This window comes from Lissotriton vulgaris, chromosome 1_1 (genome assembly GCF_964263255.1).
Source record: "Lissotriton vulgaris chromosome 1_1, aLisVul1.2, whole genome shotgun sequence".
Classification (NCBI taxonomy): domain Eukaryota; kingdom Metazoa; phylum Chordata; class Amphibia; order Caudata; family Salamandridae; genus Lissotriton; species Lissotriton vulgaris.
The window spans coordinates 1,669,243,984-1,669,265,616 of NC_141685.1; the positions used below are offsets into that span (position 1 = coordinate 1,669,243,984).

General features: G+C 45.7%; 1 protein-coding gene across 2 annotated transcripts in view; it reads right to left on the bottom strand.

Annotated features, from left to right (window-relative positions):
- COPG2 (coat protein complex I subunit gamma 2) overlaps positions 1-21,633 on the bottom strand; it is a 384,275-nt gene that overhangs the window by 68,691 nt on the left and 293,951 nt on the right. For both annotated transcript variants that reach the window (XM_086918917.1, XM_086918916.1), the window contains 2 exons: positions 14,914-15,011; positions 14,494-14,632 (listed from right to left, as the gene is read on the bottom strand). In XM_086918917.1, coding sequence (XP_086775043.1) covers positions 14,494-14,632; positions 14,914-15,011 — 237 coding nt within the window. The remainder of the gene's footprint in view (positions 1-14,493; positions 14,633-14,913; positions 15,012-21,633) is intronic.

Genomic DNA, 21,633 nt, shown 5'->3' on the forward strand with positions numbered 1-21,633 from the left:
CGGTGGTGACGGGGGTCCAGTAGGAGAGGTTAGGCTAGCGTTGCTGGCAGAGGGGTGGTTTCAGAGTCAGGTGTCTGGTCGTTTAAGTTATCATAGAGGTCCATGATTTTCAGATGGAAGTAGGAGCCAAACTTGTTGCAGAGGTCCTGAGAGGGGGTGATGCTTCTTCCTCATCGTCGATGAATGAGGAAACTGAGACTTCGATCTAGGTCGAGATTTACAACAACCCCTTTTTTCAGGTCTTGCTCTGGCCATGGACAGCTTCGCCTCACTTTTCTTCAGAGCCTTTGGATTCATCCGTTGACAAGTGGAACAAGCATTGACATCACGATCAAACCCTAAACACCAAAGACAGTGATCATGAGGGTCAGTAATTGACATCTAACGCTCACAGTCTTTGCATGACTTTAAATCCGATTTTCAGGGTGGTGACATGGTCATGAAAAAACTGCACTTACCTGAAAAAGACAGAAAAACTCGACAATTATCTGCTGGAGAGTTAACGAAAACCGTTATGTACTGAAGGCGTGGATACAAGGGAACAGACATCAGCATGCAGACGTGGGCTCTTTAGGACTCCAGTGATGTCACGTGGTGCTGCATGTGGAGCTGTGTACATATCGACACCCCCTGTGGACGTAGGAGAGCTATTGAGAAGTTTACGGTCCAAGCTGGCACACCGGCATATTCAAAAGGTGAGGAATTTGCAGGAACATGTATCTATCAGAATGAAGGGCTTTGGTGGAAAAAGGCGTTGGAGTCCTTTCCGGAAAGAAGTAACAGGTGACTTAAACAGGGAGGGCTGGGTCCATCAACTACAAGAAAGCTAATATGTCTGAAAGATACCCTTTAATTGTGCCCAAATCAAAGTCTGGCCAAGCAAATGATTGAACAAACACCCCCACCTAGGACAAAGGTGTAGAGAGTAGATCAACATGTTTAGCAGTACTCCAAGCCAAAATCTTAGTTGAAGTACGCCCAGCTGACAGATTAAACTCAGACTTTAGAAGTAAAATAATAAGTTGTAATCTGCCACTGCTCAATCTCCATGCATGAAGGTGGAGCGTGTGTACGTTTAGGTGTAGAACCTGGCTTATTGCTGCTACAGGAGATCCTCCCAAAGGGGCAGCCTGATTGGAGGATTGATGCTCACGGTCAGGAGTTCCATATACCATACTCTCCGTGCCCAATACAGAGCCACAAGAACGACTTGAGACCAGTCACTCTTAATCTTCTTTAGAACTCTACGCAGAAGTGGTATTAGTGGAAAGGCAAACAGGAGGCCTGAATTCCACTGGAGATGAAATGTATCTGAGCGAGAGTCGCCTTGGAAACCCCAAAGTGCAAAAGTGCAGACATTCCACACCCGCAGTGGATGCAAATAGTTATAACTAAAGTTCTACCCAGGCACAGAGGGGACCTTGCACGACCTCAGATTGGGGACGCTTGTCCTGATCCATGAGGCATCGTCGACTGACTTTGTCTGCCCTGGTGTTCAGAGATCCAACCAGGTGTTGTACACCAGGACTGACTTTCCACCCATGTCCAGAGAAGCAGGGTCTCATGACGCAGGGTCCACGGCTCCATCCTGCCCTGCTTGTTGCAATACCACCTAGCCTGGATCAGGATGGCTCAGCAGTTCCGGATTACCAAATAGGCAAAGTAGGCACTGGTCTATGGCCCCACTCCTTTTAAAGGGCTCACGACAACCGATCAAAATAATATTGATTTGATCTCGAAAGAAAATTACACTTTCTAAAACATTGTTACCAAAAGAAAAAAACTATTCAATTCAAAGAAACGAAAACTTTACACTAAAGACTCTATAGCGAAAATACTGTATTATTGTAATGTACCCATTAACAATTTAAAGTACATAAACCAGATTCACATAACATTTGGTCTCTTAAAAGCTCATCTTCTGGCAGCTGTCAGTTTGTAAAATAAATCCAGCGCATTCGGTATTAGGAGATAATTTGCAAGGGGTGTCCCGAAATTCTGACTGCCGAGGGGCCTCCACAGGGTTTATTCTGGCACTGTGTCTCAGACCTCCTCCGAGACCATGGGAAGCACGTACACAACCGAATCCCAAACGGTGTATGAATACTGGGCCCACAGGCATGCAGTGTTCACAGACAACAGTGCAAGGCTGGAGGAAGAGAACATCCTCTTGCCGAAGGTGTCCAGCATCTTGGATTCCCTATCCGGTGGAGTAGTAGGGAAAGGACCAAGGTCGACACGGGATGTGGAGGCCTAGACAATGAAATTTTCTGGGGTGGGGTGCAGGGTGAGGAAAGATGGGTACCCAGGAGCGGGCAATCGTCCGGTGCAAATAAGCCCCTGGGCAGGGCTTGGCAGATACCCGAGGCAGGACATCCATGAAGACTTCATTAAAAGGGAAAAAGGCTCTGTAGGAGCAACTCCTGGCTCAAGGGTCTTGGTCAAGAAGTTTGTCTTGACTGCTATTGAGGGTAGCTTAAGGTCCAGGACCTCAGCCGCCTTTTCTCACCACCATGGCAAATGAAGGCTCATCCTCCATAGCCACACTAAGGGCCCGATGTAGGTAATCCCAGATTACCGATTCTTAAACACCGAATCATACCGATTCAGTATTTAAGAAAAGGCAATCGGGATGTAGGTAAAAAATTACCGAATCGGTAAGTTTTGGTAATTACCGAATCGGTATTTCCCGATTCGGTAATTGGCATTGATTCCTATGGGCCTCGAGGCCCATAGGAATCAGTGACAATTACCTAATCGGTAAAAACCTATTCGGTAAAATTACCGAATAGTCAAGGGTGGCACTTTGACACCCCGTTACACCCCTGATTCAGGCTTGTGTTCCATGTGGCACACATACATGCCCTAAGGCACAGGTGTACATGCACAGATTTGCATGTACACAGGTATTCGTTATTTACCACAACTAATAGCCTGGACCACCAGGCTTTCAGGTGTAGGATGCTGCAGGAGAAAAGGAAGGTCACCAGGGGAAGGTCTAGGTCTTCTGGCAACTTGTCTATTTACTGATGTACAAGAACAAAGTTTTACCCAAGTTTTTATTAGTATGTCTGTCAGGGCTTAATAAAAAGGGAGAAGCAGTTCTGAATAGTGGTCTGTCCAGCTTGGAGGACATCAGGAAATTGGTCTGGACTTCAACAGACCGTAGTTGCAGGTTTAAAAATCTCTACAGCTGGTCTGATCACCAAAGCAAAAGAAGCTCATTCCTCTGTGGAAGGGACATGAGGAGAGTACAACTCAGTGTCTGGATGGGGCTTGTCCACTAATGTCCTGAATGTCCAAAAAAAAAATTCCTCATTGTAATAATGGGATGCATTATCCTCACTATCACTGTGCTCTGATGTATAAGGAAAGTTAAGCGTTCTAGGCAGTGGTAGTGTTCTTTCGGAGTCAGAATGAGACTGGTATGAACCCTATGCACTGACAATGTCTTGGATCATCTTGCAATTCATCCAGGCACAGTGCCTGATAGACTTGAAGACATGCAAAGACCCTAGGCACCAGAGACATACCTGGTGGAGATCTATAAGACATCTGCTTGTCACAGTCCCCACAAGGTTTCAACCCTGTAGTCATTAGATGGGACAGCTTCCCGTGCAGACTGCAGAAAAGGTTTGAGGAAAAATTGTCAAAAAGAAGAGGAAAAGTAGGGGGAGTGACTCCAGATCCGCATCCAAAGGCCCTGAAAGAAAGGAACCGACATCAGTGCGGAGGGGTGGAGCATGTAAGTGGCCCCAGCGTCACTTCAGGGTGGTATTTAGTAGGCAGAGCCGCACAATGCCACCTATCAGTGCACATGAGCAAAGCTGAGAAAAATCTCCAGATCCAGTCTATCACCTGGGGGTTTTCATACGGTCAGGAATCTGCTATTGAAGAATCCATTAAAAATATCGAAATTCAATAATCATTTAATTGGTAAAATAGTAAAGCCTGTTTTCTATAGCACCTGGAAAGTGAAAAAAAGGGCTGAATGAAGCTCTAGAGAAAGTTTGGACTAGGACACTTGCCTGTAAAACAGTCACTTAGCCAATAATACTGTGGGTAATATTAATGCGGATTTACCGTTCACTATAATAAACAAGCATTTACAAAATCAACAGGTATCGGCCTTTCGATCTATGGACACATGCAAGCCTACAAAATGACACAGCCACGCCATCATGAATATTTTGTTTTATTCACTGATTCCAGATGGATGGATTTAAAAAAAACTTAACACATTTTAACTTGAAAGCGAGTCGGCAGAAGGGTTGAAGCAATGCAGTAGGCAGAGAGAAGTACACAGATGTGACTGAGTAATACAGAGAGCGACAGGGTGCAGAGAAGCATAGGGCAAGAAAGAGTAATACACATGAGGGACAAGAGCATGCTCAACGGGCTACAACAAAAGCCAGCTAATAGAAAGTATGCAAACGTGGGTCTTAAAACCTATGGAAAGCAAAGTGCAGAATACATTCCTAGGTAAGCTATAAGCAGGTCTTCAATATGTGTTTGCAATCAGGCTGCTGTACTGTCTGGCAAACTTAGGCCTAAAAAAGGTGACTATCATCAACAAGCAAGAGGGCAATACAAAAAGCATGTAAGTGTGGTAAGGAAAATACCTCAAAAACATTTACGCCACCATTCTCAGAGAAGGACCCATCTTTTATGAAGTGTTTGACTAGCAAAAACAAGTCCCTTTCCACATGTTTAAAGAGCTAATGGGAAGGTCTGACATATGGTATGGTCTTTGTTGATGAGGGAGAACAATATAAAAGCACTCTGTTTGAAGACTATTTGCATTACTGCTGTGAAATGACCGGAATGAGACTGCTTACTAAAACTGTTACTGTTTGAATTAAACTTTTGTAACTCAACAGTGGCAATGGCTTAAAAAGCACATGTTTTTGCAGCATAGAGGATTTCGCCATACTGCACAATCAGGTTTTTTGGATAAGTAATCACTGGCTCCAGAGTAGAGTACAATCATAGGTCCACAGGAAGAATCTTGATGGCAGTCCAGTGTGGAAAAATAGAAATTCAGGGCAGTTCAAAAAATAATAAAACAATTCTATCTGAAAGTGGGAATTTTAAATTCATTAGTTGATTGATGAAATGAAGTGCGAAAAGCAAAGTTCTTGACCACTTCATACTGTGGTGGCCTCTGGGGAAATCATTTACAAACCATATTCATTTCCTTGGCTGTAGTTTGGGCATTTATAAGAAGGTGAATGCGCTAACGAATACACTTGATTGCGAAGTATACATGTTAACACCCTTTCCTGATATTTGTAATGCCATCAGAGTCCCAGTATGCTAAGGTAGAAAGATTCACATAAGTAAATATATACGAGACCCAATATCTGAGAAGGAATAGGTTACTTACCCTGTAAGCACCTATACGTAGGTGCAGTGCCGTAGATTCATATGCTTAGCATTATCCTGCCATATAGTGTTGGGTTTGGATGATTACAAGTTGTTTTTCTTCGAAGTCTTCGAGCCACGAGGTATAGTTACTCCTCCTCCAGAGTGCATTGCTTATGTTGCCTGGCTCCTTTGTTAAACTGTTTAGGTCTCGCCTTTACCATTCCGCAGGAATGGGAAATGGGGAGAATTCAAGTCGGCAAAATCCACTTCAAACCACGGGCTTTCAGCCGCGGTTTTCTTTAAGTTCATGTGAATCACGTGATTAAACATGCACGCGCATCGGCAGCATTTCTCCTGCAGGCTCGCAAAAGGCTCTCCTCCCACCGCACATCAAAGGGAATCAATCACCCTCCCACAGGCTTCCCCAGCGCTGCCCCGCCCCCCGCTTCACAGCCAGGCCATCTGTTACCTGCCAGACCTCTCACACCTCCGTCACAGCATGCCTGTGTACTTCAAAGGCTTATCACTTCACACGGCCGGCCGCAGGCCGTGCAACCAGAGCACTTCAGTTGGTGTGCAGCCCCGCTCCCAGCACTGCCTTGTTACTCTCGGCAGCCGTGAGTCCCTAAACACTTTTTATATTTAATTAGCAGCAGCAGCATTTCTCCTGCGCCAGGCCACATCAAAGGCTCTGTGCCACTTTCACCTACACAGCAACACTCACACCCACGCAAGCCCACTATCACCCACCCAATGCCACACTCACCCAAGCAACACCACTCACCCAAGCAACGCCACTCACACACGCAACACAACTCACCCACGCAACCCCGCTCACACACGCAACACCACTCACACACGCAACGCCACTCACACACGCAACGCCACTCACACACGCAACGCCACTCACACACGCAACGCCACTCAACCACGCAACGCCACTCAACCACGCAACGCCACTCACACACGCACCGCCACTCACACACGCACCGCCACTCACACACGCAACGCCACTCACACACGCAACGCCACTCACACCCACGCAGTGCCACTTTTACCCACACAGCACCACTTTCAGACACACAACGCCACTCACACCCACGCAAGCCCACTCTCACACATGCAACGCCACTCTCACCCATGCAATGCCACTCACACATGCAACGCCACTCACACATGCAACGCCACTCACACACGCAACGCCACTAACACACGCAACGCCACTCACACACGCAACGCTACTCACACACGCAACGCCACCCACACACGCAACGCCACTCACACACACAAATCCACTCACACATACAAATCCACTCACACCCACGCAGTGCCACTTTTACCCACACAGCACCACTTTCAGACACACAACGTCACTCACACCCACGCAAGCCCACTCTCACACACGCAACGCCACTCTCACCCATGCAATGCCACTCATCCACGCAACGCAACTCACACACGCAACGCCACTCACACACGCAACAACACTCACACATGCAACGCCACTCACCCACGCAACGCAACTCACTTAAAGCCACTCACACACACGCAGTGCCACTTTCACCCACACTGTGCAGTGCACAATAGGTCTCGCAGTAGGAAAGTTGGAGCTATTGGTTTTGTAAATGACAAAGCCCTTTATGTTTTTAAAATGAAAACAAAAATAAAAGGCATTGTTATTTGCAATTGTAATAGCTCCAACGTTCCTACTGCGAGACCTATTGGCAACGCCAGTGCTTGTTTTGGCTCGAGTGAGCGTTAGAAAAGGTGCAACAACAAAGTGATAGAAGAAGCATACGTATAATTGTGAATGTGTAAATTACAGTATTAAATATATTATTAATTACTGCAACCAAAAGCTTTCAGGAAGGAGGGTGTATGCATATGAATCTACGGCACTACACGCTATGAATAGATGCTTACAGGGTAAGTAACATATCCCATTCATAGTATGGGTTGGCCAGAGGTACATATGCTTTGTATCAAATGAAAAGCAGTGCTCCCCTTGGAGGTGGCTAGCGATTGGTTGTAGTACTCGTTTGTAGTAGTGTTTTAAGTACAGCTTGTACCACTCTTGCTTGTTGATGTGGGACATCAACACAGTAGTGTTTCATAAATGTATGTGGGTTAATCTAGGTTGCTGCTTTACTAATATCTTCTATAGAGTTATTTCCTAGAAAATCCATAGCGGCTCCTTGTTTACTTGTGGAATGAGCCTGTGGTGGTAAAGTAAATAATCTTTTTGGTGTTTTCATAACATGTTTGAATGCATCTAAAAATCAATTGAGCAGTTCCTGCTTCGGATAAAGATGGTCCCTAGTGAGGTTTGTTAAAAGCAACAAAAAGCGGTTGGTTTTTCTAAAAGCTTTTGTTCCATCAATGTAGAACATGATCGCCCTTTTAACATCTACCGTATTTAGGGCTCGCTCTGCTACTGTGTCTGGGTTAGAAAAGGGCGCTAGTAGTTCTACGGTCTGACTTGTATGAAAGGCTGAGACCATTTTAGGCAGAACTATCGGACTAATTTTTTGGAAATGTTTTAAAGAAAGGTTCTTGGAGAGTAAGTGCCTGTAATTCACTTATCCTTCGGAGAGAAGTTATAGCCACAATAAAGGCAACTTTCCATGTTAGAAATTCGAGTTGATATGAATAAAGTGGTTCGAATGGTGGCCCCATAAGCCTGGTAAGGACAATGCTAATGTTCCAGCTGGGGTTGGTGGAGTGGAAGGCGGGATATCTTTTTCTAGTCCTTCCATGAATTCTTGGATTACTGGTATTTTAAACAGGGGCATACAGTGCCTGTTTTGCATTTAAGCAGCTAGTGCTACTCATTGTAATCTGACTGAAGTGTAAGCATGCTTTGTTTGCTGCAGATGGAAGAGATAGCATATTAAGTCTTGTACTGAAGGTGCCTAAGGCCGAGTGTGCTTATTTGTACAGTAATATACAAGCCATTTCCATTTTGCAGCGCAACATGCTCTAGTTGTAGGCCCACAAGCTTGTTTAAGAATGTCCATACATTCTTGTGGTAAATTTATTTGCCCAAACTCTAGTATTTCAGGAGCTAAATTGCTAGATTTAGCCACTTGGGATTGGGATGCACTACTCTTGCTTGATCCGGAGTTAGTAGATGTGGCTAAAGAGGTAGTTTCTTGTGTGGCACTAAAGATAGTTGCAGAAAGGTTGGGAACCATGACTGCCTTGCCCATGTTGAGGTTAATAGGATTTGTGTTCGAGACATTTGAGTAAACTTCTGAACCACATATGAAATTAGTGGGAGAGAAGGAAAAGCGTGGGCAAATACTTCAGGCCAATTCATCCATAGAGCATTGCCCCTGGTTTGAGGGTGGGGGAACCTGGAGGCAAAGCTTTGGCATTTGACATTGAGGTGAGTGACAAAAAAGTCTATGTCCGGTGTTATCCTTCTTTTGAAGTAAGAGAAGAGTAGTGGTAAGTTGATCTCCCACTCGTGTACCTGGCGATTGTCATGCTAAGCATACCTGCGAAGTCGTTGCCCACCCCAGGTAGGTATTCTGCTAGTAGGTGGATTATGTGATAGATATCCCAGTGCCAGATGCGTTCCGATAGGAGAGATAGCAGTGAGGCGTGTGTTCTCCCCTGCTTTTTAATATAATGTATTGCGTCATATTGTCTGTTCGCATTAGTACTATTTTTTGGTGTTTTGATCTTGGAGATGACCCTCCGCTTGAGACCATGGAGTGGTTGCTGAAGGGTACCCATATGTAAACGAGCGTGTGGTACTCTGGGTATGGCTAGTAAATACCATTACTACTTTTACTGTGAGTTGAGCTGTGGTTAAAAAAGAGGTAATATTTCTGTGAACTTTTGCACTCTTTCTGAACTGGGATATGCTTTGGCTGTAACCGAATTGAGAGTTGCACCTAGAAAAGGCTGAATTTAAAGAGACTTTTGTATGTTTAGGGTAAATCATAGTTTGTGCACATCGTTTTTCACCTGCTCAGTGTCCTGAAGACACTGTTGGTAGCTTGGACTTTGGATGACCCAAGATATGGGCAAATATGTATTCCTTCCCTTCTGAGATGAGTCGCCACTACTGCAAGGCATTTGGTGAAAACCCTTGGAGCTACAGTGAACCAGAAGGGTAGCACCTTTAACTGATAGTGTTGCCAGCTGAGTTGAAAACGGTGTGCTGGATGAATGAGAATATGGAAGTATGCATCCTTGAAGTCTAATGTGGTCATGAAATCTCCTTGCTGTAGCAGTGGTATCACCTCTTGCAGTGTGACCATGGGAAAGTGGTCTGAGGAGATGTAGCTGTTGAGTGTCTTGAGATCTAGGATAGGCCTTAAGGTTCTTTCCTTTTAGGGAATGAGAAAATAAAGGGAGTATACTCTGTGGCCCCAATGTTGTAAGGGTACAATTTATATTGCCCCTTTTTGGAGGCGAGATAGAACCTTGTCCTGTAAAAGAGTAACATGTTCTTGAAGCACATTTTCAGTTCCTGGTGGGGTTTCAGTTCTAAACAATACCCATTTTTGATTATGGATAGTACCCCATTGGTCTGCTGTGGCGTCCTGCCAGTGTGGATAGAAACATTTTAACCTTCCCTAGACTGGTGTTATATATTGTTGGGGGAGGTGTAGGTGGTCACTGTTTTGGAAGGGTGGGAGTTTTGGTAGTGGTTGCACAGCCTCTACCTCTATAATTTGTTTTATAGCAGGATCCCATGCTAAATGGACTCTGATAGTAGCCCTATTGTTTATGTCCAGTGCTGGAGTCCGTGTCAAATCGCTGTTCCGCCCCCCCCCGAGCCTCCCCCCGCTTCGGTCCACTCGTGTACAGACCCATATGAAAGAAACCATGGTGTTGATATGTTGGTAGGGCCCCCATTGCTTTAGCAGTTTTAGTGTCTTTATTATTTTATTTTTTACTTTTCAAGCATTTCATCCACCTGTGGCCCAAATTGATGATGTCCATCAAATGGTAAATTGAGCAGGTGTTGTCCATCCGGTTGGCAGCCAGACACTCTGAGACATGCGTGACATCTGATAAGGACACTGGTGTTAACCTCGCAGGCGCTTGTGTCTGCAGAGTCAAGGATACTTTGGATAATGGCAATAGATATAGCCCTACCTTCTGGAGAGTAGTCCCATAGAATTTGCAATACACATGTGGTTGGCTGTTTGTGCTGCAACAAGTTTACCTGTGGCATTAGATTTCCTACTCTCTTTATTTGTAGGAGGTGCATCCCCTGTGCCCTGTTAATTTGCTCTTTTCCTGGCTGTGCGTACCACTAATGAATCCGGTGTGATTTGGCCGATAATATAGTCAGAGTCCGATGGGCATGCTTTATATTTCTTTTCAATACGAGGGGTGACTACCCCATATTTAACTGGCTGTTTAAATATGAAGTATGGAAGACAAAATGCCTTTAAGCATAGGGATCTATTCAGCCTTTCAACTAGGAAATCATCCTCTTGTGGGATAGTGTGTAGGGTTACTTTGTGGTATGCAGCAGCCCTACTGATAAGATCATGGTATGATGTATCATTTGGTTAGGATCTGTATAGTCCATAAATATCCCATGGATCAGGGGCAGTATTGGGATCTCCCTGTGGGTCTGTGAAATAAGGGTTATTGCATTACTCAGGTTGATCATCCCCAGTAGGTGACTGATCTTGTGAAAAAGTGGCTGCTAAGAAGGCAAGTGTTCTGAAGAGGGTGTCTGCACTGGCCTTGAAGGAAGATTAGGTGAAGACGAAATAGGAGATGAAGGCGGAGGTGGAGAAAGGAGGGAAACAAATAGGGCTTGTGCCTCTGTCCTTTTGCTTTGGTTGATTGGTTGGTTCAGCCGCAGCAATGTCCTCCTAAAATGTGTTATTTCTTTTAGGAAGTGTAAGGGAAACTATTGGTAGTGGTGGTGGTTTGATGCCTAGTTTCCCAGTGTCTGGGTGTAGAAAAAGTATTTCGTCCCTTGCCCAGCTGATCTCCCAAGTACTAAAGGGCGGGCTACAACTGTTTTTTGCCGTAGCTCTTTGTTACTCTAGGTGTTTTCCGGCAGAGAAGATGTGGAAGACGTTGAAGAGATTTTTGTAATGGTTTGCAGTCTCTTGAGTATGTGCTTTCGATGCGGACAGGTTAGGTGACGGTTTCGATGCGGAGGTCTTTGAAGATTAACTATCTTTTGGTTCATTTTTCAACGCTAGTCGAAGGCTTTCCAGGGAGAGTGGATTTGTGTTTATGTGTCTGTTGGTGGAGACCTCCATGGCCCGAGGGCAGTGGGGCTCCGAAAGCCAATTTGGGTGGTTTGATAGGGGTCTAGGCTCATGTGCCCCTATGTGGAATCGGGGACCAAGTCTGTGCTGTCTCCACTGATAGCCAACAGTACCTGCACATCTGGTGGCACCTCAGTGTCTTCTCAGTATTGTTCTGAGTGTGACAAATGTTACTCAAAGATATCCGGTGAGTTTTCTGTGAGTCGCTGCATGGTAGTGGGGGACCAACAATTCTCCCTCTCCCCCCACCCCCCCACCCCCTTGCTGCTGAACTGTTTTCTTCGACAGGAACGGCAAGGACTCCTCACAGGAAGTCTCCTCGAGTTCTGGTGTCAAACACAGATTGCCCACTTCATGTTGGTCTTGCCAGGAGTACATTGCATTTTATTTTAACACTGAACAAGAGCAACCCAAACGTCCCAGTGAACTGGGTATAGCTAATCAGCCAACAAACAATGTTCACAAGGAAATCATTTGAAAACAAATGGTTACATAAGAGAAGGTGTGTTACTTCCGTGTGTCTAAATTGGAGTTTGTAGTTAGAATGGGGAGTTACGTCCTTTTAACTCTATTATATTATTTCAATATGGAATCAATCAATGTTTTGAAATTGAAGCCCACAAACAAAAGAATTACTATCAAACTCACCTCAACCGAAGATGGACGTAACTTTTAATTTTGTAGAGAACAATCATATGAAAACAAAGAGTAAAACAATTGCTGTGTATTCACACTACATACACGATAAAAAGTGATCCAAGTGACTTTTGTGCCCCAAGGTAGTGACCAAAACCAACAGTGACATAATATACAGTGACTTATGAAAAGAAACAGCTGGTTATTGGAGTAACAGGGGAGGTCCCTATTGGAATAAAGTGTCATTCCACTTAGTAGTAAATTGTTCTAGGGTCCTAGGACTCTCCCTTTTTGTAGTCAACAACGTTTTGACTCTCTCGTGTTACGGGGTCTCTTCAGGACAAGGGATTCTGGGGACCAGGCTTTTACATTTGGCCGAAGGTTTGTGAAAAAAAATTCTTGATGTAGATTGTCAAGGAATAGTGAATAGTCAAGGAATAGTGACCCTGTTGTTGATCAAGCAGGCTCCGGCAAGGAATCTGTCAAGTATAGTTTGAAAATTGGTTGTTTTGTCTCAAAATGGTACCAGGCGCCACGAACCAGGTAAGTAGTCTAGGGCACTGGTCACCCTATCATATTAATATAGGGCACTGGTCACCGTCATAGCTGTGTAGCAACCTCGACAGTCAAGAGGGAGGGGCACTGGTCACCCGAGAAATCAATTTAGTTAACTTTGTGCTGCAATCAGCATTTTGGAGGGCTCAATAATGGGAGTTTCGTCTCTACCGGCTCTCTGGATGCGAAGCTACATTGCATGGCACTTGGGTTAAAGCTGAAGGGCGTGTTTTCCATCCCTCGTGAATGTTGTCCTGTAGCATGGAGGTGAAGAAGTTTTGGAAGGCCGGGCCGGGCACCGTGAAATGACCAATAACACCAGCTGATGTGGTTCGGATGAGTGAAGAGTTGTTTGGAGAGAAAAACCCAGCACCACAATGGCCTCAGTGAGGAATTAAGCTTCGACCCCAGAGCTGCCACATCGATGTCTGAACTCGATGGCGGAAAAAACAATATAACAAACAGCGAAGCAGCATGCACAGTCAGTGCAGCAGTGCACACCAGAGGATGAGTCACTATACCTCGTGACTCTAAGACTTCGAAGAGATGGCAGGATAATGCTAACCATGTGTATCTATGGCCAAAACATGCTACAAATATACTCTTCACCAAAAAATGCAGATAAGCTTCTACTGGACTTCTAAGAATACAAGGATTAAGTCAGAGGCACTGATCAACAATACAATTTGACTTTTAACCATCATTCCAGGAACAGGGGTCTTTTTGATCTTTTCATCAAAAATTTGAAGTCATGTAAGTTTGCAGTTGGGGTGTTTCCTAGACAGTTTGATGAGCTAGAAGGCACCATACACCGAGGCTACCTTCTGAAGCTAAGTTTCAAAACAATAAAGGAGGCCCTGAATATGGCCAGGAGCATATCTGGACAGACAATGCCCACTTTAGGCAATAACAATAAGAAGGCATGCTGGAGACAGTGTGCTATTGACTGACCTCTGGCCATCAATAATGCAGTAAATTGGTACATAAACATTTGCTGCAGCCTAAAGTGACTACAAATGTTTGGAAAGGCTGCATTCAATTCAAAATGTTGCCTGTGATTTCAAATCAATCCTTAAGTCTTTTTCACTTTCACAGGATGCTGTAATCTCGTGTCATGCACCTACATAGTTCTCTTATTTAAAATACTTTATTCATGGCTCATAAAAACCTAACTAAAAAGATACAAAAACGTATACAATTGTCCACATAACTTTTCATATTTATTTACATTGAATGAAAGGACATAATTCACAATTAATTATTCACCCTTATGTCAAGATAATTATTTCACGTCTTGAAACAATCCCCGATCCTGTTCTTGGCAGGAGTAATTCTGCAACAGCTTTGGTTGTGCCACATTATTACAAATGGCCACAATTTGGAAAATGAACCTACTAAAGATCTTTGGTGCATAGTCACATCGAAGTGACGGAGCCTTTATTGATGTCCCAATTGTATAGATGTTGAACAGACATTACTGAGGTAGCAGCCTGTGATGAAAGTACCCGAGTGTATGCCTGTACAACCTAACCTGACGCACCAGTTGAGAGTGAGCACTGCTAATACTGCACATTTTCTACGGTATGATAGGCTGTGAACAATTTCCGCAATAAACCAGCAAGAGGTTGGGTCACAGTTTATTTCAACAACATGCACATATATAAAAAAAGCTTATTACCTTCAAGTGTTTTTAGGGAGGCTAGAGCAAAGGTTTCTTCTTTCTCATTCTCATCACCAACTTCTTCCCAGGCGGCTGAAAAATTTGGTTTCAGAACTTTCTGAATGTGGTCAGAGAGAGTCACTTCCACATCTTCTAGCTGGGAGAAGTAATAAATTACATTTTTGTAAGCACATGCATGCTTAAACAGTAGACACAATGTCAATCACAAAACACAGACCAGAATGTGGTCTTTAAAAATAGCGTTTGTTTTGAACAAACAGAGCTCACCAAGGAACATCCACACTTTTGCCTATTATTTAGTTAATTGAAACAGTCCAGACCCGGCGCTAAGAGTACAGTTACTCGCTTACTGTGAGTAACAGCTTTTAGTAAGAATCACTATTTCACATGATATAATTGACTAAGAAAAATACTCACAACATATTCGTCGTCGTAGCCTTCATCATCTGGGACCCTGGTGTTGGGATCGCAGTCTCTCACCACAAACTTCATTGTGCAATTGAATGTACAAGAAACTGAGAGTAAAGAGAACACACACTTCACCATAAATATCAGGTGGGGCAATGATTTCTCTATTAACATCCATGTGTAGAACAAACAAAAGCTGTACTATCAGTGCAGCTGTATCCTTAATCCCCTTTTCCAGTCTTTTTCAAACAATTCTTGGTCTATAAAAGCTTTTCTAAAAGTTCATCTCTGGCTCAGATTTCAACAACATTAATTAGTTCAAAGGGTATTTTCAAGAGACTAGTAAAAGGAACAAGCATTTGCAATGCAATAGGTCTCGCATTTATCAGAGTTTGAGTTGTCAGCATGGTAAATGACAATGTCTTATCTATGTGTTTTGATTTTGACTGTAGAGGATGTATGAACAGAGACACAACTGAAGCACTGCCTAGATGAGTTAGAATGTGGAATTACCCCTGGGGCCAGAGAAGCAGCTGCAGCACTGTCTAGAGGACATAGAATGAGGAATTACCATTGGGACTAGAGATGCAGCTGCATCACTGTGTAGAGGACTTGGAATGAGGAATTACCGACGGGACCAGAGAGGAAGATAGCAGCTCTGTCTAGAGGACTTAGAATTCAGGATTACCACTGGGACCAGAAAAGCAACTATCAGCACTGTCTAGAGGATTTAGAATGAGGAATTACCACTATGGTCAGAGAAGCAGCTGCAGCCCTGCCTAGAGTACTCAGAATGAGGAATTACGGACAGGACCAGAGTAACAGCTGCAGCACTACCCAGAGGACTTGGAATGAGGAATTACCGACAGGACTAGAGAAGCAGCTAGCAGCACTGTCTAGAGGACTTAGAATGATTACCATTGAGAATAGAAACGGAGATGCAGCGCCGCATAGAGGACTCAGAATGAGGAATGGTCAATGGGACCTGAGAAGCAGCTAGTAGCACATATTATAGTAAAAAAAAAAGCACAATCTTTACATAAACAGCGTTAATAATGGTATCATTTTGTATGTATCAGATAAAGTTCTCTGAAAAAGGATATGCTGTGTTTTGTACACGTTATTTTGTAATGACTAGGTTTAAAACAAGCAATAGCAACATACATTTGTTTTACAAAGTTGTGCAAAAGAAATTAAAAGTATAAAAAAATTGTATACAAATTAAAGGAGAGATTTTTCCTGTAGCCCCGATACTTAAGTGCACTTCTTCTCCCTTGTAATCTGGTAATGCTGCAGGAGAGCCAATGACTGAAGCAGGCACAAACTAGGTGGTAGAGCACAGCATATTCTTGCAAGTAAATTATGTTAAGCTATGTTATGCTATGCTATGTTATGTTATGCTGTGCTATGTTAAAGTAAGCTAAGTTATGTTATGGTAAGTCTTGTTATGTTATGCCAAGGTATGCTATGCTATGTTATCTTATGACATGTTATGCTGTGTTATGTCATGTGATTTTCTTTAAAGTCCAAAGTCTTCGTAAGTGTATATGTGCTCCTCATTATATAGTTCACGATTACGTTCTTTGTATAACGCACATATAGAAAGATGCATCATTTAATAAGCCCAGTGTTTGTCATCAATCTACAAATGAAATGATAAGCTTTCATTCATACACCGAGACACTTCCAATGTGAACAAGAAAATAAATAATTTTGAGACTACTTAAAACTAAAAGGCAGCATCATTTATTTTTCATGTAAACAACCCAAGTCTTGAAAATACATATAGGGGGTGTGGAACCAATGATTAACTTTTAGTAGGAAGAGCTGCCATTAAAAGCGCCAACTAACGACAGATCTGTTTTTTTAGCTTTATAGATCAGCGACTACGATTCCAACATCGGACGGCTGGGGTGGGGTGATTAAAATGAATGCTTAAATTCAATAAATCCACTTACCTGTAGTTTTGGTTACCTTTTCTTCTATGTCTTTCTAAGTTCAAATATCAACCTGATACAATTGTGTGACTCACCATCTCTTTCATGTCTCCCCAATCACACCCTCTCATTTTAGTTTCAAGATACATGTTGTGCACTCAGGAAATGAAGCAACACAAACCACATCTAGCAATTTATACTAAAAAATAACATAAAGGGAGGAGCTTCGCGCGCATCCAAGATGGACGCGTGAGCACAGGGCTCCCGAGACCCTTTCCGCCTCCCGCATCTATCCTGCAACGTATCCTGATTTGGACGACGGGTACTTTTAGCTGATGCCCTGCTGACACGAAAGTCTTTTTCAAAATTCGATTTGGCCGCCGAGAACCGGACTTACGGCACTGTGAAATTTGCGGCCTACACCGAAGACCAACCACGGACTTGAGTCCCCGAGGTACCCAGGTGGCAATTGAACAACAACGGCTGATGAGACACGTCCACTGCCCCTGTGGTACTTTCGGTTTCGCTTTTGGTCATTGTTGACTGCGATTTGCTGCCGGTCGACACGGCTGACCTGATTCTTGCTGCCAGCCCTACGCTTGTCCTCTACCCTCGTCCCTTCGCCTCTCCAAGTCTGCTGCGCAGGGAACCATTCTGACTAGATCCCAAAGGTTCCGTCAGAGCTCGTCGCCCATCATGGCGGGCAAGGCGGATACCGAGAAGCGTGCAACCAGAGGCACATATCGAGGGGGGACTGCCCAATCCCATACCATAGATCGCTTTACCCGCCCGAAAGGATCCCCTGGTGGAGCGAGTAAGGTCTTTGAGGAGACTGGAGATGTCTCTCCTGCAACTGAGGAGCCGACATTGAAGGACGTTATGGGCGCCATCGCAAGTGTTCAGACATCTATGGGCAAGCAGTACGAAACTCTGGCTGCTAAGATAGACACGGTGGCGATCGAAGTCAACCTTATCAGGACGGACTTGGGGAAGATCAATGAGCGGGTCAAGTCCCTGGACATCAAGACCGCAAGCCTTACTACGGATGTCTCGGATCTCCAGACCGAAGTCCGCAATCTCCGGACCTCTAATGACTTGTTTGCCCGTCAGCTGGATGATTTTGAGAGCCGGGCCAGACACAAAAACGCCCGCATTGTAGGTGTTCCAGAGAATTCCGCAGACCTATCTACAGATCTTTTGGTGGAGGACCTTGTTCTGAATCACTTGGCACCAAAGGGCCTCAGTAACTTTTTCACGGTGGAGCGTGCCCACAGAGTCCCCGGCGGGAAGCCCAAACTGGGAGCCGCCCCGAGGCCTATAATAGCCAGGATTTTTAATTTCCGAGACAGAGACGCTATCCTTCAGGCATCGCGCACCAATGGTCCCACCAAATTTGAAAATGCGTCGATTAGCTTCTACCCGGACTTTACACAAGCGGTGCAGAAACAACGCATGGGCTTCACGGGGGTTAAAAGGGGACTCATGGACATGGGACTGAAATACGCCATGCTTTTTCCGGCTCGCCTGAGGATTGATTATGAGGAACGTGCGTTCTTTTTTGCTCGCCCCGAGGTGGTTAGCGACTGGCTGGACACTCTGCCGACACATCGTACCAGCCCTGAAAGATCGAGGGGCGCTGAAGGTGGCCTGGAAGAGCAGGAGTAGTGAGTCTGTACCGGCGAGCCAACTTTATGGACTTATGGCAGTGGCTCAATGACTGTTCTGTATATACGGTGTGAATACCCGGGGGTTGGGGGGAATCGGGACTCTTCCTCCTCTGAGGGCTTTTCTCTCTCTTCTTGTAGGTTAGTTCTATGGGGCGACAGGCACACTGCAAGTTGGGGTGGCTTTTTGGTCTACCGCAGGGGTACAGGGTGGGGGGTGTGTTCTGGGGGTTCTTTGGGGTGTGCTGGGGGGTCTTTCATTTTCTGTTAGTGTCGAGGCTGCTGCATATCATATCTTTTGTGCCTGTTTCTTGGCGGGGGGGGGCAAAGTGTTTATTTCTGGGATGGGGGTAGGGGGCGGAGGGTGTTGAGCTGGAACGTCAATGGTCTGGGGGATAGGATAAAGCGGGGGATAGTTTTGCAATACTTGAAGCATTGCTCCCCGGATATAGTCTTACTCCAGGAGACGCATCTCATTGGGAACACGTGCCATGCACTGTATAGACTGGGCTACCGCCTGGCGGCTCATTCTGGATTCATCACTGGGTCGAGGGGGGCGGGCATCCTGGTTAGGAACTCCCTCCCCCTAGAGATAGATGGCACCGTGCTGGATGACAGAGGCCGCTATGCGGCTATTACGGGCCAATGGGAAGGGAAGACGATCTCCATTTTGTCTGTGTATGTCCCACCCGGTCTACAGTCTACCACATTTTCTGATTTGAGCAGGGTGGTCCTGGGGTTTCCTGAGGGCATGTTGGTTGTGGGTGGCGACTTAAATTCGGTGGTCAGTGGGGAGGAGGATCGTAGCCCCCCCAGAATCCTCCCGACATCGCAACTATGGCTGGGCAATTTTTTGGACACTCTGGGTCTAGCGGAGTGTTGGAGGCAACTGCATCCCGGACAGTCCCAATATACCTTCTACTCGGGAGCTCATGGGAGTCTCTCGAGGCTCGATTATATCCTTATACCAGCGGTGCAGATGGTCTCTGTAAGGGAAATTAGGCATTTAGCTAGGGGGATCTCGGACCACTCTCCACTCTGGCACACTATTGATGTACAGTTGGGGGCCGGGGGTCGGGTTGCTCCGATTAACCCCTGGCACCTTCGCAACCCTAAACTCAGAGCTGAGGTGGTTAGGTGTATGGATTACTACTTTGCCGAGAATTTGGGTTCGGTGTCCTCCCCCATCTCCTTGTGGGAGGCTTATAAGACTGATTCGTGGTCAGACTCTGTCCTTGATTGCTAGCGAGGGGAAGCGTAAGAATGCGGAAGTGGTGAGTCTGGAAAACGAAATCACCGGGTTGGAGGAGCAGATGGAGTCTGGGGCTACACCCGAGGGAATGCATGCTTTGGCCCTTAAACAGTCTGACTATAGAGCTCTGGTGACTGAAGCGGCAAAGGCGATGAATCGTGAGCAACAGGGGCGTTTGTATGATGTTGGTGATAAAGCGGGAAAGTTGATTGCTTGGTTGGATAAAAGAGATAGATTGAATCGGGTGGTGCCTGTTGCTGAAAAAGTGGATGGTACGCGAGTGGTGGACCCGGTTGAGATAGTCGAGGTCTTTGCCCAGCACTTTCAGAAGGTTTGCGGTCTCGGATAGGCCGGAGGAAGACTCGCATTTGTTGCTTCAGGATATTGCGTTGCCTAGCCTGTCGGATTCGGACATAGAGCTTAAGGAGGCGGAATTTTCCACCGATGAAATAGCGCTCGCTATCCGCTCTATTCGCTCGGGGAAGGCCTCAGGCCCGAATGGCATCCCGGTTGAGCTGTACAAGCTGTGCCCTGAAAAAATGGCGCCACATCTTCGCAGGATGTTTTCGGCATCACGAGATCTCAGATCCCTTCCCCGGGACGACAGACTGGCGTCCATTGTGGTCATCCATAAAGATGGAAAACCCCGTGAACAATGTTCTTCATATCGGCCGATTTCGCTTCTGAATGTGGAACCCAAGATCTTAGCGAAGTTGCTGGCGAACCGGCTGATTACGGTGATTAGCGACTTGGTACACCCGGACCAATCTGGATTCATCCCCCATCGAAATACCGCGCTTAATCTTCGCCGTCTTCACGGCGTCTTAGCAAGGGCGGGGTCTCTTGGTGAGCCGGCCATCTTGGTTTCACTTGATGCCTCGATGGCCTTCGACACAGTGGAATGGCCGTACCTGTGGGCGGCCCTTGCCAAATTTGGCTTTGGCCCTAATTTAATTGGGTGGGTTAGGCTTCTATATGAGCAACCGCTGGCCCAGATGGTGGTCAATGGCAGGGCCTCGGAACCCTTCGTTCTCAGACACGGCACGCGGCAGGGATGCCCTTTGTCGACACTTCTTTTTGCGATTGCCCTTGAACCCCTTGCCGCGTGGCTCCGATGGCAACCTTCGCTCAAGGGTATTCGATGGTCCCCTGACTTCGAGGATCGTATATCGTTATATGCGGACGATATCTTGTTGTACCTTACCTCTCCCCGCAAGTCCCTGGGAGTCCTGTTCGACGTTTTGAGTTCCTTTGGGAAAAATTCCGGTTTAGTTATCAATTGGGCCAAGTCTTGTATCTACCCTCTCACGGGAGAATTGCCTCCACTGCCCCGAATTTGCCCGATACCCGTCTCGAGCGTCGGTTTTAAGTATCTAGGAATCTATATATCCTTGGACCCCACAGTATGCTACGAGCGGAATTTACTGCCTCCGCTTGCCTGGGTCAGATCGGATGTCGCGGCGTGTTGCGGCTTGCCGTTGTCCCCTTTGGGGAGAGCGGCCCTGTTCAAGATGATGTCTCTCCCTTGATTCCTGTATGCCATTCAAAATAGCATTGATTTGGTGCCTGCCAGCTATTTCCGTGAAATTGAGTGCCTCCAGAGGAAACTAGTATGGGGCGGGCGACCTCGTATAGCATTGGCAAAATTGACTTTGCCTTGGTATGATGGTGGTATAGCGTTGCCCGATATCAAACGCTACTACTGGGCATCCCAACTGAGTGCGGTCAACCATGCTATGTACGGTCCTGATCCGAATCCTGAATTCGAGATGGATAGGTGGCAGTTACCCGGGGGCGACTATAATAGGGCGCTTTATTCTAGAGCTGCCAGGAAGAATTTGACGGGCCCCACCGGGGTGGCGGTACGAGTATGGGG